This window comes from Parus major, chromosome 23 (assembly GCF_001522545.3).
Source record: "Parus major isolate Abel chromosome 23, Parus_major1.1, whole genome shotgun sequence".
In the NCBI taxonomy this organism is placed as follows: Eukaryota; Metazoa; Chordata; class Aves; order Passeriformes; family Paridae; genus Parus; species Parus major.
This window is the reverse complement of record NC_031791.1, coordinates 482,974-500,205: the sequence shown is the minus strand read 5'-3', so window position 1 is coordinate 500,205 and position 17,232 is coordinate 482,974. Positions and strand designations below refer to the sequence as shown.

Below are 17,232 nucleotides of genomic sequence, written 5' to 3'. Positions count from 1 at the left end.
CCCAACACCGAACCTTCCCCAACACCGAACCTTCCCCGGCCCCGAACCTTCCCCGGCCCCGAACCTTCCCCAACACCGAACCTTCCCCAACACCGAACCTTCCCCGGCCCCGAACCTTCCCCAACACCGAACCTTCCCCAACACCGAACCTTCCCCGGCCCCGAGCCCTCCCCAGCATCGCCCGTCCCGGGACGGGGTCCCGGCGCACCGAGCCCCGCGGAGGGGCCGGGAGGGCACGGGGGGCTCGGGAGGGAGCCGGGAGAAGGTCCCGGCAAGGGGAGGGGGACGCAGAGGGGCGCGGGAGCTCCCAGAGGAGCGCGGGGCTCCCGGGACACGTGAGGGGGGTCCCGTCCCGGGCCCAGCCCCCGCCGCGCCGCCCGTCCCCGGTGCGCCCCCGGCGCCTCGCTCACGTCAGGACGGGGATGGGGGTCCAGACCACGCAGTGCGGGAAGCGGCCGCGCTCCGCGTCCGGCGCGGCGCCACCGCCGCCATTGAACTGCTTCATCCCGGGCTCCGCCGCCGCCATGCCCGGGGCGCGCCCGCAGCGCGTCACTTCCGGCGGGCCCGCGCGCGCTTCCGGGAACCGGGAACCGGGAATGGGAACGGGGAATGGGAACGGGAACGGGAACGGGACCCGAACCGGGAATGGGAACCGGGAATGGGAACCGGGAACCGGGAATGGGAACCGGGAATGGGAACCGGGAATGGGAAAGGGACCCGAACCGGGAATGGGAACCGGGAATGGGAACCGGGAATGGGAAAGGGACCCGAACCGGGAACAGGGCAGGGAACGGGACCTGCACCGGGGCCCCACCCCAGACCCCCCGGTCTGGCACCAAATCCAGCCCCGGAGCCCCGGGCCGGCCCTTCCCGCTGCCTTCGCCCCGTTCTGCCGGGCGAACCCCTCGGGCAGGAGCTAAAGCCCCTCGGGAGCAGAAACCATCATCATCATCCTCATCCTCATCCTCATCATCATCATCATCCTCATCATCATCATCATCACCCCACGGAGCCCCCCGGGACAGGGAGCAGCAGCATTCACAGAGGGTTAGAAAAATAACAATTGCTTTATTAGGAAGTTAAACTCAAAGGACACGAGGAAGGTGGAGAAATGTGTTTATTGCAGATTTCCACCCCCCACGAGACGCTGGGAGGGAGGTCAGGGCTGCCCGGGATGGGGATGTTCTGTCTGTGCCACCTTCCAGCCTCTGCAGCCCTCCACGCTTCCCTTGGCTTTCCTCAAAGCCGGGGGAAATCACAGCCGGGGCTGTGGGGTCAGGCTGCTCTGCCAGGGGCTGGGAACAAAGATAAACAGCCTTGGGCCTTTCCTGTGTGTGGCACAGAGCCCACCCTCGGATTTGGGGACAGACAAATCCCGTTCCCAAAACTCGGCACAAACTTGCAGCTCCCGCTTTTTACCGACACTCATCTCTTTCGCCTAAGGCTTCTCCCTGCTCTGTGTCCTGCTTGTCCTTCCCTGCTCTGTGTCCTGCTTGTCCTTCCCTGCTCTGTGTCCTTCCCTGCTCTGTGTCCTGCTTGTCCTTCCCTGCTCTGTGTCCTGCTTGTCCTTCCCTGCTCTGTGTCCCTCTTGTCAGGCTGAGCGTGGCCAGGGATGCTCTCTGTTCTGGGACACAACGGTGCTGACACACCGAAGCCCAGCAGATGGGTGAGCCCTGCCCGCCCCCGAGGGGACACTTTTGGGGTCCTCCCATCTGGAGGGGCCCCTGGGGCAGCAGAAAATGTCACTGGAGTCTCCTGTCGAGGTGGCCTCTCCCCTCTCAAGCCAAAGCAACTCCCCTTGAGCACTCTGATGGAAAAGGAACCACAGAAGCCTCCAAAATAGAGGAAGCTGAGTAAATCCAACACTTGAGAGCGAAGCCAGGGCTGGTGCTTTCGGTTTCTGCTTTCTTCTTTTAGGACAAAGAGTAATGGGTACAAACTGAAAGAGAGGAAATTAGATTGGATGAGAGGAAGAAATCCTTCCCTGGGAGGGCAGCAGGCCCTGGGGGCCTGGAGAAGCTGTGCCTGCCCCCAGGTGTGTCCAAGGCTGGATGGGGCTTGGAGCAGCCCAGGGAAGGTGTCCCTGTGTGTGGCAGGGTTGGAGCAGCCCAGGGAAGGTGTCCCTGTGCATGGCAGGGTTGGAGCAGCCCAGGGAAGGTGTCCCTGTGCATGGCAGGGCTTGGAATGAGATGGACTTTAAGGTCCCTTCCAACCCTCAACGTTCTGAGATTCTGTTTTGGCACTTGGGATGGAAGATGCACACAAAGGTTGTGTTTCACTGAACGCTTTTTGTTTGACAGAGAAAAAAATCCCTGGCATTGATTTGCTCCAGGCCAACATAAATATCAGAGATTGTGAAAAAGCCACGAATGAGGGCCAATGTTCACATCAGCTAATGTGGTCCTGGCACGTTTGTGGGATTAGGCAATGGATTTGCTCTTCCTGCTCATGGCTGGGAGGCTGCTAAGCAGGATATCACCAGGGAGCAGCTCCTTGGCAGAGCCACAGCGCAGGGACAGCCTCGGCAGGCCGTGTGTGCCACCTCCCGCCCGGGCAAGGGCCACTTCACACACTTCACTCCCCATAAAACAAGTGCAGGAAGGCAAAGCCGGCTGCTGCAGCTCGGGAAGAACACAGCTTTCCCCAGGCTGGATTTAAAAAAAAAAAAATAATTAAAAGCAAAATCAATAGAGCACCGGTTTGCTGTGCAGCTCTTTGTGTCTGTCAGGGAAGCACAAGGGTTCTCCAGCCCCGGCAGAGCTCGGCTGGGCTGAGCTGACAGCAGGGTCTTCCTAGTGACAACTGGAAAGCTGCTGCTGTTGTGCTGCTATTGATCTAAGCAGAATACAAAACACCTGAAGTCAGCAGGGAAAAATAGCTGCAGTTGGAAAAGGAGCGGCGGGGGGGAGGACAGGGAGGGGAGAGCAGGTAAGAAGTTCTCCATGCATAAAATTAAAGGCCGGGGTTTTATCGCAGCTCTCTTGCCTGACTACAGCGCTGGATCGATGTGCAGAGCAGGAATGGTGCCATCATTGTTTGTGCGAGCGCTCCTTTGAGGAGAAACAAAAGGGCTGGCCGGGGACCGGCCCCCGGTGGCTCCTCTGCCCCCCGGCAGGACCGGGGGCCGTGTCCCTGCTCCCGGCAGGTGCCAGCGCTCTCCTGGAGCCTGCCCTGGGCTTGTCCCGGAGCCCGGCGGGGCTCGGGCCCCTCCCGTTCCGCGGCTGGCTCGGGGCACGGGCTGGGAGCTGCCGGCGCACGGCCAGCTCCCGTTCGGCAGCGCTTCCTTGGGAACCTTCCCTGCTGTGACAGCTCCAGCATCAGAGGGACTGCCAGGAGCCAGGCACTCCAGGAGGAGATCCCCTCCCCCTCCTGCCACCGACAGCCGAGGAGGAAATGTCTGGAAATGTCACCGGGCTGGGGCTGATGGGGGACACCAGCCCCGGGTCCCTCCCCGGCCCCGCAGCCCGAGCTCGGCTCCGTGCGGCCCCGGAGCCTCCGGTGGTTCGGGAACCAAACCCGCCCTGGGGGCTCTGCTCACACCCCCACGGCCTCAGCCCCCTCCAGGAGCGGCCCCGGGGCTTTCTCTGTCTCCCGTCACTGGGCAGCTCCGTTTCCTGCTCCCTGTCCCTGTGGCACACGGGGAAACCTCCACGGGGACAAGGGACACGCGTGGGAGCGCCCCCGAGCCCAGGGCTGGCCACGGTGACTCCTCACAAATCCTGGACAAAGCCCGGCTCCTCTCCAGGCCATAAAGGGGGTCCCCATCTCCCCTCCTGTGCAGCAGCTCCAGGGCTGAGCTCCACAGCGGCAGATTCCCGACACCCTGTTCCCATCCTGCTCACAGGAACCACAGCAGTAGATTCCCGATACCCTGTTCCTACTCTGCTCCCAGGACCCAGCCCTGGCAGCACCCACAGCCGCAGATTCCCGACACCCTGCTCCTGCTCTGCTCACAGGACCCAGCAGCAGATTCCCGACACCCTGCTCCCGTGTTCTGCTCCCAGGACCCATCCCCAGCACCCACAGCCGCAGATTCCCCACACCCTGCTCCTGTTCTGCTCCCAGGACCCATCCCCAGCACCCACAGCCGCAGATTCCCCACACCCTGCTCCTGTTCTGCTCCCAGGACCCATCCCCAGCCCTGGCAGCACCCACAGCAGCAGGTTCCAGACACCCTGTTCCCATCCTGCTCCCAGGACCCATCCCCAGCCCGCTGCAGTTCTGTTGCTGGCGCTGCCAACAGTTCCATCAGAGAAAAGTGAATTTGTCACTCAGGCTGTTCCTCCCCCCACATCCCAGAGCATATCCCTCCTCTGCCTCCTCAACCCAATCCTCTCATCCAAATGACAAATAAAACTAATTTTCTGGGTCCTTCTACCCATTTCCACCCACAATTCAAACACGCAGCTTCCAACCACTCACTCCAAGAGCTGACCCAATTAGCTGATTGCCAATTCCAGCTATGGATACTCATTGCTTTGTTACAGCAGAGCTGCCTTTTAAAGCAATAATTTATATCAGACAGGATTTGAAACGAAGAGGCCTCAAAAGACCTTCGGCTGAGAGGTGTCCAACAGGAATTTTTAAGGGAAGAGTTCAAATGGATTCTGAAAATACCAGCCTGGTTTTCCAGCTCTCCCTTAAGGCCTGCAGCTTGCAGAGCACGGAAATGTTTGGGAGGTTTTGCAGCAGGGACCTGGAGGAAAGAGCGAGTTTGTGAAATCCTTTAGCAAAGGAACATCTCTGGTGCAAAGGTTGGTGCTGGACACGCCCTGTAAGGCAGGGATGTGACACAGGGACATCTCAGGAAGGGTGACCCAGGCCAAGGGACACGGCAGGACGGGCTCTGTGCCTGTCCCTGGCTCCAGCAGGGGCCTCAGCAGGACTCGAGAGAGCCCTGCAGGACCTGCTGCCTCCCCTCCTCCCTCCCCACAGCTCCAGACCCGCTCCCAAACCCGGACACATCAACTCAGCACCGACTCCGTGGCCACCGCGGCTCCTGGGCACGTCCTGGCCACGTCCTGGGCACGTCCTGGCCACGTCCTGGGCACGTCCTGGGCACACCAGGCCCTTCCCACGCCAGCTCTGGAGCCCCTGTCCTCTGAGGAACAGCAGCTGGCCCGACCAGCCCACCCTCCACCCAAAGGTACAACAAAGGCACGAGGATCCCCCAACAAAACAACACCAAGAAAGAACTAGAACAAAGAATTGTTTAATCGCTTAACCCTTTCTCTTCCAGGGACCAGAGAAACAAGTTTTCTGCTCCTTCTAATGAGGGCAGTAAGGCTCGTGTGTTACCTCTACAACTGCAGGGGCAAAGTTTACGAGATGATCGTCTTTAGTACTCAAAAAAGCGAGAAGCAATGGTCACTGCAACACTAAGAGAATCCTAGAGTCTCCTAACGGAGAGCCCATTGCTAGAATACAAAAATAAAGGAGGCATCCCTGCATATCCCAGGCTAGAAAGAGTTAACCAGAAAGAGCAGGAAGAAGCTTTCCCAAAGAGGGGGTTGAAGTAAACAGCAGAGGTCAATAAAGCAACATCTTCTCCTGACTTCCCCAGCATGTTTTTTTCCTTCACCAATAAATACAAATTCCTTGTTAACAAGCGACAAGCAGGTAATCTGCCCACAGCAAGGGGAAAAGGGGCTAGAGGCAGAAAGGTTTTTCTCTCCCCTTCTCTCCTATTATTATTAATCTTCGTTTTTTTTTTTTTAACCAAAGCAGCCATGAAAAACAAAGCAACCCACTGCAGAGGCAGGAAATCTGGTTGCTTTCACACTGCAACTGGCAGGTAAAAGAGCTGCACTGTCTCACAAGGGTAAAAAAAACCCAAAAAATAGCTGCCACAGCAAAAGGTGAATGGGGAGGGAGAGGTCTGTTCTCTTCAGAGCTTTCCATCTCAGTCTCTCAGTTTAAAAATCAAAGTCTGCAGACGTTGTCTACTGAAAGCTGAAAAAAAAGTTTGAGTGGGAGGAGAAGAGGGGAAAAAAAAATAAAAAGAAGAGGATGTGTCTAGTAGGAAGCCTTAAGCAAAAAAAGAAAAGGGCAGACCATGTCAGAAAGCCACCCAAGTGAGGAGAATTTTCTGCTGCCTCTGGGCTTGGAAGAGCAGCAAATGCCCGGGGTGCACCTGGCTACGCTCCCGGCCAGGTGAACTCAACAGTCACAGGTACTGCGTGAAAACAAACAAACAAACCTGCCCCAGGAGCTCAGGGACACCTGGCCCAGGTGAGCTGTGCCTCAGCAGGACAGGGGAGGCTGATCCTGCCAGCAGGGCTGGGCAGAGCACACGGGGAGCTGGTGCCTTTGAGGGGCTCCCACGGCAGCGGGGCGAGCTGGGGCCTCCCCCGGGACAGAGCAGGCAGGTGTCTGTCAGAGGGGCACCCTCGGGGCTCAGCTCGCTCTCTGTGCAGGAACAGTGTCCTTGGAGAGATGCTGCCAGCTGACCTCTGTCCCTCCTCGTCTCCAGGATTGTTCTGGAAGGCAGAGGCAGCCCTGGCTCAGGCAGCCCCGCGCAGCTGCGCTCAGCGGTGCCTGGCAGCCAGGGGAGGAAAGGGAGGCCTCTCATCTTTCCACGGCAGCAACAGGAAGACCAGGGATTGCACCACATGGAAGAACAGCACACACACAGGCACACACACACTCCCAGACACACACCTCACACCCCTGGGACCACGGCTAACATGTTCAGGCCTTCGGCAGGAAGAGACACGAGACAGAGCAGAGCGGTTCAGATCTCCAGGGGCTCTTTGGTCTTAGTTGATAGTCCTAGAAAAAACAACCTGCAGAGGTGGTTGTAGCACAGCTGTGTAAGATCTGTGGGGTATTTAGTGTTTGGCAACTGCAAGAGGGGAGAACAGGGCTGTGTGTTACAGGAGGGGGAAGGAATGGAAGTATAGTGCTGTGTTTCCAGGTGTGCTCCTGGCTTTGCAGCCCGTCAGGGTGTGGGCAGTGGGAAGAGGAAGGAGGGTTCCTGAGAGGACCACGAATCCCTCTGATGTTACACCAACAGAGGCAGGGAAGGCCCACCTTGGCCAGACAGAGCAGCTGGCTGTACAAAAATGCTGCCTGTGACAGCTGCAGCTGTAGCTGCATTGTTCACACGGTGACAACGCCCTCAGCTCCTGCACAGGTGATGTGCAGAGGAGAAAGCAGACACAGCTACACACCTGGGGCAATGGAGAGGTGCTGTCACCTGCTCCTTTCCTCAGCAGCTTTAGCTACACTAGCCCTAGGCTTCTGATCCAACCTGAGCCCGTCGTTGTCACCTCCCTCCACGGGCTCGGGGAGCACAGGAGGGAGAATCAGAACCAGCCAAGCTTGTTCTGCCCCGTGGAGCTGCACACACCCAGTGCCTCCACCGATCCCTCAGCTAAGACAGGGGGACAGGACAGGCGAGCTCCAGTCCCCAGAACAGCACAGCTACATCTGCTGACGTGTCTGAGATGGAAGCCAGGAGAAAGATGTTATGGGACAAAACAGGTGTTTCATGGCCAACAGCCATAAACCTGGGGCCTCTAGACAGGCTGGTAGCACAGTTAAGCTTTCAAAATCACTGCAGTAAATTCATTCCATAACCCCTGCCCTAGGTTTGTGTTTTATTCAGGAATTTAACATCCCCCCCTGCAATGCAGGCAACAGCCCCTGTACCAGATCATACAGCAGCTCTGGAAAAATAATCACCAGTTACACTGCTCACAGACAACTCAAAGACCCCTGTTGGGACTAAATTCCACTAAAGGCAAACCCTGGACTGCACTGCCATGGAGGAGGAGGAGGTGATGGTTTAGAGACGGCCACTCCTGCCCCTGCCAGCTTGTCCTACCCTGTGCATAGTGCGAAACAGTGCAGTCATTCACCAGAGAAAGTTCAGGACCAAGGAAACTCGGTTCCCTTTCAGCCAATCTTTTAGAGGAAGGAGAGGCAGTTCTGTTTTAGCTGGGCCGGCACTGGACTTGCCCCTCTGAGCTGTCTTCATCGTCTGAGCCTCCAGCCCCGCCACTGGTCAGTCCCGTGATCCGGTAGCCCATGTTGAGCAGCATCACCTCCAGCGGGTCCGCGTTCATCCGCCGCTGGTTGGCTTGGGAAGCACCTTCCATGTCCACGACCACGCGGCCATTGAGGGTCTCACTCTGCAACACATCAAGGGACAGCACTCAGGGCTGAGGAGGGGCTGCTCCTGCTCCTGCTCCTGCTCTGGGAGATCCCAGCAGGAGCCAGCGAGGGAGGCTTTGACCGCAGCCCTTACCTCGGGCCTGGGGTTCCAGAGCCGCACGACCGGGTCAATGCCGCTGGTGGCCAGGAAGCAGTAGCTGGGGTGAGGCTGCAGACAGTTCACAATGGACTCGTCTCCCTGCAGCACACGCACCAGGTTGGTGGTTTCCTTCTCCCAGATGAAGAAGGAGCCATCATCCGAGCCGCTGACGATGTACTGGGCGTTGCTAGGGCAGAGGAGCAGAGACTGGGGGTAACACCCAAGAGCTCCAGCAGGCTGACAATTTCACGTGGCTCCTGTCACCAGCCGGCTGACACCCCTCACACTGGATGTGTAATCCAGATAAAGCTCCCCGTGCTGGTTCCCTGTGTCCCCAGGAGCCCTGTTCTCAATCCCACAAGGATTTCTGAACTGCTGGCCCAACCAGCTCCTCTGTGCATCTGCTCCTCATCAGCTGCTCTCGCAGCAACGCGGGAGAAGGGTTCCTGTGCTGTCCCAACCCTCCACAGCAGCGCCCGTGCCATTTCACGAACACAAACACGGGGCTACACGTGAGGCTGCACGGAACAGATCACCCTGCAGCTGCTCACTCCTGTCCTGTGCCCCTGCCAGCATACCTGCCAAAGAAATTGGCCTCTTTGATGTCTGTGGTGGTGTTACAGTGGCCGCAGTAGCGGAATTTGTAGTCGTAGCTGCGCTCCCTCAGCACCATCTCGTCCTCAGAGATGGAGTCCTTGCGGCCCGTGGCTCGCAGCCGGATGGGGCCACCCCCCTTCTTGTCTTCAGCTGCAAGGACAACACACTTCCCTCAGCACCACTGGGGGAGTTCTAAACAAAACACGCCCCAGGAGACCCCAGCAGCCTCAGAGAAGGGTTAAGGACAATTCCAGCAGGGAGCAGGGCTCAGAGCATGAGCTTCCTTCCTTCCACATTATCTCCCAGCTACATCAGACTCCTTTTATCACACGCTCACTCAAGAGCAAACCAGGACCAGGCACAAGGCAAGAACAGGCTCAGGCCAGTTTTTGTGCACAGCAACAATCAATCTCTCTCAGAAGTTGGAGCTTCACTTCAGAGGGATAGTTTAAGGAGGAAAGTCCTTGTGTGCTCATTAGATTTCAGTGTAACCTTGGAGAGGCCCAGGAGCAGCAGCACTCACCGTTATCACTCTTGGAGAAGAGAGCAGCATTGATGTCCCTGTCTAGTGCATCGCAGGCACTGCTGTGTGCTTGTTCTGGAAACTTCCCTTTAAAGTCATCCAGACACTCCAGTGCTTCTGCCACGTACTTGAGTTCAAAGAGGCAGCGGGCGAGGCGGAAATGGGCCTTCAGGTGGCAGGGATTTAGGGAAATGGCCTTCAAGCAGTCCCTCAGAGCATCGTAGTGGTCCCCATCCCTGAGGAAAACACGGCAGAGGATTAGCCAGCCCCAGCAGCAACAGCAAACATTTTCCACTGCCGTTTCCCAGCCCTCATTTCACTCCAGAGCTTGTTGTTTCCAGCTCTCTACACAATCCCACACCCCAGGAGCTCACTAACAGCATTTGCTGTGACTCGGGGGCACCACCTGACCCAGCCCAGCCTCCCCAAGGGCTGTGGGATGTGACCACAGCAGGCTGCCCCGCCAGCCCTGACCTGCCATTTTAAATCCGAGAGCAGAGCTCCCTGCTGCAGCACATTTCGGGAAGTCCTTTGAAGATGGAGGCTGCAGCAGCCCTCTGGCCAGGCAGCAGAGCCCTCCCGTGCCAGCCGGGCTCCCTGTCACGGCTCAATCGTGCCCCTGTGTGGACACACGGCACAGCTCCGCAGCCTCTGCAGCACCAACCTCCTCACACCTTTACAGCACAAACCTCCAGCTTCACAAGGGAGCACACTTGGGATCCTGTTTATAGCCTGGTTTCCCTGAGCTCGGGCTCTGGGAGTGAGGCTGTCTCTGGCTGTGCTCTGGAAGCACGAGGGACTTGCTGAGCCTCGTGCCAAGCTCAGCTCAGGCTGGCAGGGCACACACCTGGGCTACCAGCACTAGCCTCAGACACCTCTGAGCACTGCTCAGACACCACAGGCTGCCAAAACAGAGTGCCAAGGCTCCACTGGATGGTTAATAACAATAATAATAATGATAACGTTTCATACCTGTAACCCACATGCCCCACTGTGAGTGCCCCATCCCTGGCAGTGTCCCAGGCCAGGCTGGACAGTGCCTGGAGCAACCTGGGATGGTGGAAAGTGCCCCTGCTCATGGTAGGGAATGGAATGAGATGGGCTTTAAGGCCCTTTCCAACCCAAACCATTCCAGGATTCTGTGTACTGCACCTACCAAGGTCCAACACACTCCCAAGGAGGTGATGAATTCGCAGAGCAACAATTTGAGATCATGTGCAAGCTCTGTCAGGGAGGAAGGGAGCCCTGGAGGTCACGCAGGACACCTTCCCTGTACCAACAGGGCACCCTCCAGCACATTCCTCAGGCCTGGTTTTGAGTATCTCCAGTAAAGGAGACTCCACACCCTCGGTGGGCAGCCTGTCCCAGTGCTCCTCCTCACCTGCAGCTGGAACAGGGAAGAGGTGTCCCAGTGTCTGGACTTATTAAGCAGAGCTCCAAATCTTGCAGGAGCATGTTTGGCAAACCCTCCACCCTGCAGCTCCCTCCTGGTCCAGGTAGCCACCAGGGCCAGTGCCCAGCACAGCCCTGCCCACGAGATCTGCAGCAGGACACGGCTCTCCAGGGCTGCAGCACTGCCAGGGTTAATTCAGGACACCTCCAGCCAGGGAAGGAGGGAATGCAAGTCACCTGTTAGGATGGCAGACAGGTGTCTCACACCTGCACACCTGACTGGGCTTTTAAACTGCTTTGCCACCCTCAAACATCCTTCAAGCTCAACCACCAGCGCTGGCAGCCCAACAGGCTGGTGTGAAAATGGACCTGGTGGGATGTAAAGCAGGCTCTGACTTCTCCCTTTGGTACAGGATTGACTCAGCTTGTGCAAAACTAGAAATCAGCTCAGCACTGCCAACGTGGACTGCTGAAAGCAATCCAGAGGGGGATGCAGTTGGCTTTTAGGAGCAAAATTTCAAAGGACAGCATTGGAAGTGCTGGAAAATATGAGCAGCATCTTAAGGGAGATGAACAAGGGGAGGTTAGGAAATTACAGACCTTCTTTTTTTCTTGCTCTCTCTGTTATTCAGAGAATGAGGCCAAAGCAGGACCTGCAGGGTTCTGAGGGTGGCCTGTACCTGTTCCTGCTCCAGACATCAAGAACACCTCAGAGACACGTGGTGGTTCAGCCTGGGTCACTGTCTGCCTCTCCTCCTGCTCAGTGACATCCCAGCCACCTTCTCCACACTCCACAAACTGTTCCCAGCAGAAAAGTGCCCCTTTTCTGCACCTGGAAGGCATCACCTCAGTGCTATTTAAATCCTACCCCCTGCATGCCACAGAAATCCACTCTGTGTATGTTTTTCACATCTTCCTGCTACCCAAAACTGTGGCAAAGCAGTAGCTGACACACTGAAAGGTTCAGATGAGCCAACACCCTTCGGGAAAAACGATTCCTATAAGAAAAATGTCATTCATGAGATCAGCACTCAGCTTCTGTGTTCCATCCCTTAATCCCAACCTATTGTTCTCCTCCTTTGGAACACTGAGGTCTTTTTGAGGCAGCTCCCAAATCTCTGCTATTGCAAAACAGCCAGTAGGCCAGTTACCAACAGTCACAACAACTGCTGGCTGCTCTTTATCTTGGCAAGAAGAGAGGAGAATTCATACTGGGGATTTCAGCAGGGAGAGGAGAAGGATATCCTCACAAAGCAAATGGAGATGAAGGACCACAGCTATTTTAAATATGTTAATGGCAAGTCATGGTACTCAGCCTTACTCTGCTCAAGGGGACAGGCACTAAAATAACTCAGCTGAATCTTGTGGATGCAGCTCTGGCCAGTGGTCAGAGCAGACATCACCCACTGCAGAGGCTGACAGGGTGTTCTGCAACCAGCAGGGCAGAATCTCCTCCAGACTGTGAGGATCTGCCTCCTCCCCAGATCCCTCCCTGAGGTTTGTCTCCAGTCAAAGGAGTGTGGGTTAACTGGGGTAGCACAGGAACCAGCAGCTCTGAGTGTCTGCAGTGTGAGGTGCTTGAAAACAGCAGCAACCAAAGGCAGGCCTGAAACAACCTTCTGTCATGAGATGTTACAAAGCACAGTCACCATTACGTCATGTGTTGACAGCAGGTCTAAGAGCCCTTCTTTAATGCAAATCAGAACCACCCAAATGAACACAGACACCCTTGGAGACACCCAGAATACTGTGACTCAGAGGTGGGTCTTGGGTTTGTTTTTGAACAGGAAAGGATCAGGATTTCACACAGCACACCAGCAGGTGAAACAACAGGCTGCTTACCTGCTGTGCCTCCCCAGAACTTGTCCAGCACCAACTGCTGGCACCTTTGAGCCAGAGGTACCCAATCATGTTTCAATCTGATAACCCCAGCCCCACCTGACAGAGGGACACCCTTCCCCAGGGTGGCCCCTGGGAGCCACCCACAGTGGCACTGGCCCTTACCACTTGCGCTTCATGTAGGCAGCAGCTCTGTTCCCATAGAGCATGGCGTTGTTGGGGGCCTTCTGCACAGCTTTGCTGTACAGCTGGATGGCCTGGGTCCACAGCTGGCAGGCAAAGGCCTCATTGGCTTGCTGCTTGATCCTCTCCAGGTACGGGGGCAACTCCACCTGGGGGCTGCAGGGGAAGAAGGGAGCAGCACAGGTTAAGTTGGAAATCCTTCACTCCAGGTCAGAGCCCACGGTGCTCAGCTCCAGCTTAGCAGAAGACTGCTGGACTTCCTAAAAAAAGGTTCAGGAAAAGGCAGAAGGGACTCTGGACCTGAAGAACCAGAGCTCAAGAGGAAAGTTTGGTTTTGACCACAGAATCTCAGAACAGCCTGGGCTGGAAGAGACTTTAAAGCCCATCTCATTCCTCCCCCTGCCATGGCCAGGGACACCTTGCACTAGCCCAGGTTGCTCCAAGCCCTGTGGACCCTTCCAGAGCAGCCACAGCTTCTCTGGGCACCCAGTGCCAGGGCCTCAGCACCCTCTGGCAGTCTCTCTACATCAGTGTGACCATCACTTGACTGCTCCCATTTTTAATTCATCTACAGAGACACACTCCAAATTGAGCAGTGGGTATTTTAAGCATCAGACTTCACCAATACGTCTTTGTTTCGACTGCACACGCACCGTGTCCAGTCCTCTTTTAGCAATGCACAACAGTGCACATGCAGAAGCATCTGAGCTCACCAGGCCCGTGCTCCACAACCCAAAACTGCAGCCCCGTTGCTGCTGCCGCGGTGGAGGGGCCATCTAGAGGAGAGGAGCTGGAACAGCCCACAAAGGGACTTTGGAGGAACCCAGACTACCCATATATGGTGTTAAATAAGTGTCCTGACTTTGCACCAAGTCTCATCAGCTGGAACAAAAACAGCCACCAAGATGTGCTGCTGCTCCTTCGCCCCGACTGCATTTTGGTCCTAAAGAAAGAAATCAGCAGTGGAAGAGGCTCCATCCAGTCCTAGCTCCCGTGCCAGCAATGGCTGTAGTGTTCCAGTGTTGTCACAGTACAATTCTGGCAGCTTCAGTTCAGTTTGCAGCAGGCAAGTGCCCAAAGAATGGCAAAGGGAAGCAAGGTTCCTTCAGGAGCCAGCCTCTGCCACTATCAACACACAGCTCCTGCAGGCCAGGAAGCAACCCCCACTCAGGACACTTTGCTTCCAGGCCTGAAAAACCATTTCTTAGTTTTGTCCACCTTAATTCATCATCAGAGGAAAAACCCTCACGGACAATTTCCCCCAGGATGCTCTTGCCTGGTCTGACTTCTGCTCACAGCCCAGGCACCAGAGGCCACCAGGCAACCCAGGAGCAGGGCAGGGGGTTTGCCTGTCGAGAGGCAGAGGACAAGGACAAACCACAGAAGCCCCTGGAGGGGCAGCTGTGCCCTCACCTCACGTGTGCCCTTCCCTCGGCCAGGCGGAAGCCGTTGCTGTGGAGATGGATCCCGTTGGACACTCCATTGGTAGAGGTTTTCCCATTCTGCACTTCTGAAGGTTAGAAAAACCATGCTAAGCATCAGTGTGGATTACACAGACTCAGGGTTTATTTTACAGCAGAACAAACCCAACACAAACAAAACCTCCACGATTCTACCTGCTCCAGCCACCCGGATTTGATTTGTCCCCTTACATTTACCGATCTCTGCAGTGTCCTTTGCAATTCTAGATCAGAAAACCACACACACAGATCTAAGTGCTCACACAGAGCTTGAAGGGAATTACCTTTGGCTGATGTCAGGCCATGGTTGGGCTGCCATGGAATCCTGGAATGGTCTGGGAGGACACCAGGGCCTCATCCCCTGCTCAGTCCCTGAGCACAGCTTTAGGCACTCTCAACTCACACACACGCCCCTCTCCCCACAGGTCACTCTGCCCTGGTGTTTTGTCCCACTGCAGAGGGATTCTGGAACTCAGGATATGAACCACACTGCCCACACAGCCCAGCAGCTGACACAACCCACCCCCTGCCTCATTCTCCTGCTGCACCCTGGAAATGAGCTGTGCAGTACAGAACTCCCCTCTGCTGCTCGCTCCCTTTGTGACAGCACCACACTTACCCCCTGAAGTGTGGCACTTCTTTGGGAGGAGAAAAGTGTATGGGCGCTGTTTGTATGTCAGATCAAACAAATAGACCTGAGGAAAGGAAAAAAGAGCATGAGACAAGTCTGCAAAACAGAGATGCTCAAGTCAGAAATAAAAGAGGGCTCGGTAGGTACACAGTTCCATGTTTGTGTTCCCTATTTCCAATTTTCTCACTGGTTATCTTTTTTACAGACACACAAGGCATGGCAGCAGGAACTGGGGAGTGCCCCAGTCCAGCCCAGTTCAGGGAGAATAACACTGAGAAACAGCAACCTGGGCTTACTCCATACCTGCAGAACTTAACAGCTGACCTGAGCATTGGCCAACCTGCCCAGAAAGCTTCATATCTCAATAAAACAACTAAGATACTTCAATTAACACAATGATAATGAAGAAACCAAACACCTATTGACAGAAAAGAGGTGGGACACGGAGGAAAAGTCTCTCTGAGACAAAACCAGTATTTCCCAGGGGAACTGGAACTCCCAAGGCAGCTCTGTGACATCCCAGTTTACAGCTGCACTGGGACAGGACAGGACAGCCCACGGGTCCCCTCTCCTCAGGGGACTGAGTGCACATGTGAGAAAGAGCTGCAGAGGACAAGCACAGTGCAGCCTGCCCACAAGCAAAGGTCCTGTTTAATCCACCCTGATTAATGCTGGCAGGAGGATTTTCTCATTCCATTGATAGGCTTTACAAAAGATCCATGAATATCACCCAGAGCTTAAAATTAAAGCAATCAATATTCCAGGTGAAGGCCTTTGCTTCTCCAAGTTCCTTACTCACTACATTCTATTACAGAAGCAGTTTGATGTTTCAAGAATGAGTTATGAAATCCTTCCCAGGCCAACAAAGGTCAGTTCCAGAACTGGTTTTGTTTGTTTTCTTTCTCCTCTTCCAGAGAGTGAAATGTGAATTGGAAAACCACAACAGAAGGTGGTTTCACTTTGATCAGTGACAACGTAACAACTATATCCCTAATCCCAAGTATTTAGCCTGAATTAATCAGAAAGCAGTTTAAAATCAATCACATTACCCCCAGAGAAGCTGCTGTACCTATTTCCAGTAGCACACAGCAATGTCCAGTGACCCCAAGTGAAGCTTTTCTGCCTCCTTACCTGCTCCCCTCCCATGTTGACCAGGAGCTCGGTGCCGTCGGGGCTGAAGGTGACGTACGTGGCCACCAGGACCCTCAGCCGGTTGTTGTAGTCTGGAAGCTTCACTGGGAGGTGCCCTGTGGAGAGGACAGGCCCATAATTGTTGGTTTAACTCTTAACAGTTGTCTCTGTCCTACCCCAGCTGTCCCCTCTCACAAGAGCAAAGCCATGGAGCACAAGCAGCAAGGTTTTCCATTTCCTGACTGGATCCTTCAGGAGGAACCAGGACATGCACAGGGGCCTGTTCACACCTTCTGGGTACTGCTGCCCCATCCCTGGCGGTGTCCAAGGCCTGCCTGGATGGAGCTTGGAGCAGCCTGCTCCAGTGGAAGGTGTCCCTGCCCACGGCATGGAACAAGGTGTGTTTTAAGGTCCCTTCCAACCCAAACCATTCTGTGGTTCCATGACTCCAATTCTGCACAGCCACCTTCACATGAAGAGGAGAATTATAACTGCCTTGTTACCAAAGAGCCTGCAGAAGCCAGAACCTCAGTTTTAGGGATTCACTAGGATTTGGCTTTTGTGATTTGCAGCCATCTGCAAATACCTCCATCCTCAACCCCCTAATTAGGTTTCCTAATAAAGCCCTCGGTGCAAGAAAACCAAAGCTCCTAAATATTCAGCTCACACAGAAGTTCTGCTCTTCAGACAGCAGATGTGTTGCATGACCAATTCAGGGGACCTGAGGAATCCTCTAGTGGGACTCATCAGGAGCAGGACTGTCAGAACTGGTCTGCTGAACATGCTGGTCTGAGATATTTAAAAAAAAAACCACAAAAAACCCGAATATTTTGGGGTAAAAGATAGTAAATAATGAGCTCTGGAGAAAAATGTCATCTAGATTGCTCAGATACTGCGTCACTGATTCCTTATCTGCAGGATGAGGACAAGTCACTTCTGTGCCAGAAGGACTCTGAACAGCAGCTTTGCTGGGACCAGTTCCAGGAAAGGCCACAGAGCCCAGGTTACATCCCAGCCTTCACTTGCCAGGAGTGACAAAAACACCAGGCCAGCTCAGCACCCCAGTGAAATAACCTGCAATGCACACAACCCCCCATGGGACAGATCCTCCGAGCAGGGGGTTTGTGTGTGATGGCTGGAACTGTTTCTTCAGGCAGTGAAGTTCCCCCAGTTCCCCCAGTGTCCCCACAGTGTCCCCCCAGTGCCCCACAGTGTCCCC

The 17,232-nt window shown here is 55.3% G+C and overlaps 2 protein-coding genes across 2 annotated transcripts in view; both read right to left on the bottom strand.

Moving 5' to 3' along the window:
* TMEM222 (transmembrane protein 222) overlaps positions 1–553 on the bottom strand; it is a 6,949-nt gene extending 6,396 nt beyond the window's left edge. The window contains exon 1 of the mRNA XM_015649237.2: positions 411–553. Coding sequence (XP_015504723.1) covers positions 411–526 — 116 coding nt within the window. The 5' untranslated portion in view covers positions 527–553. The remainder of the gene's footprint in view (positions 1–410) is intronic.
* Positions 554–5,196: 4,643 nt separating this feature from the next.
* The window catches only part of WDTC1 (WD and tetratricopeptide repeats 1), a 25,591-nt gene continuing 13,555 nt past the window's right edge, over positions 5,197–17,232 (bottom strand). Inside the window, exons 8-15 of the mRNA XM_015649042.3 lie at positions 16,014–16,161; positions 14,871–14,946; positions 14,205–14,301; positions 12,774–12,947; positions 9,378–9,613; positions 8,836–9,004; positions 8,252–8,444; positions 5,197–8,135 (exon numbers count right to left, since the gene is read on the bottom strand). Coding sequence (XP_015504528.1) covers positions 7,938–8,135; positions 8,252–8,444; positions 8,836–9,004; positions 9,378–9,613; positions 12,774–12,947; positions 14,205–14,301; positions 14,871–14,946; positions 16,014–16,161 — 1,291 coding nt within the window. The 3' untranslated portion in view covers positions 5,197–7,937. The remainder of the gene's footprint in view (positions 8,136–8,251; positions 8,445–8,835; positions 9,005–9,377; positions 9,614–12,773; positions 12,948–14,204; positions 14,302–14,870; positions 14,947–16,013; positions 16,162–17,232) is intronic.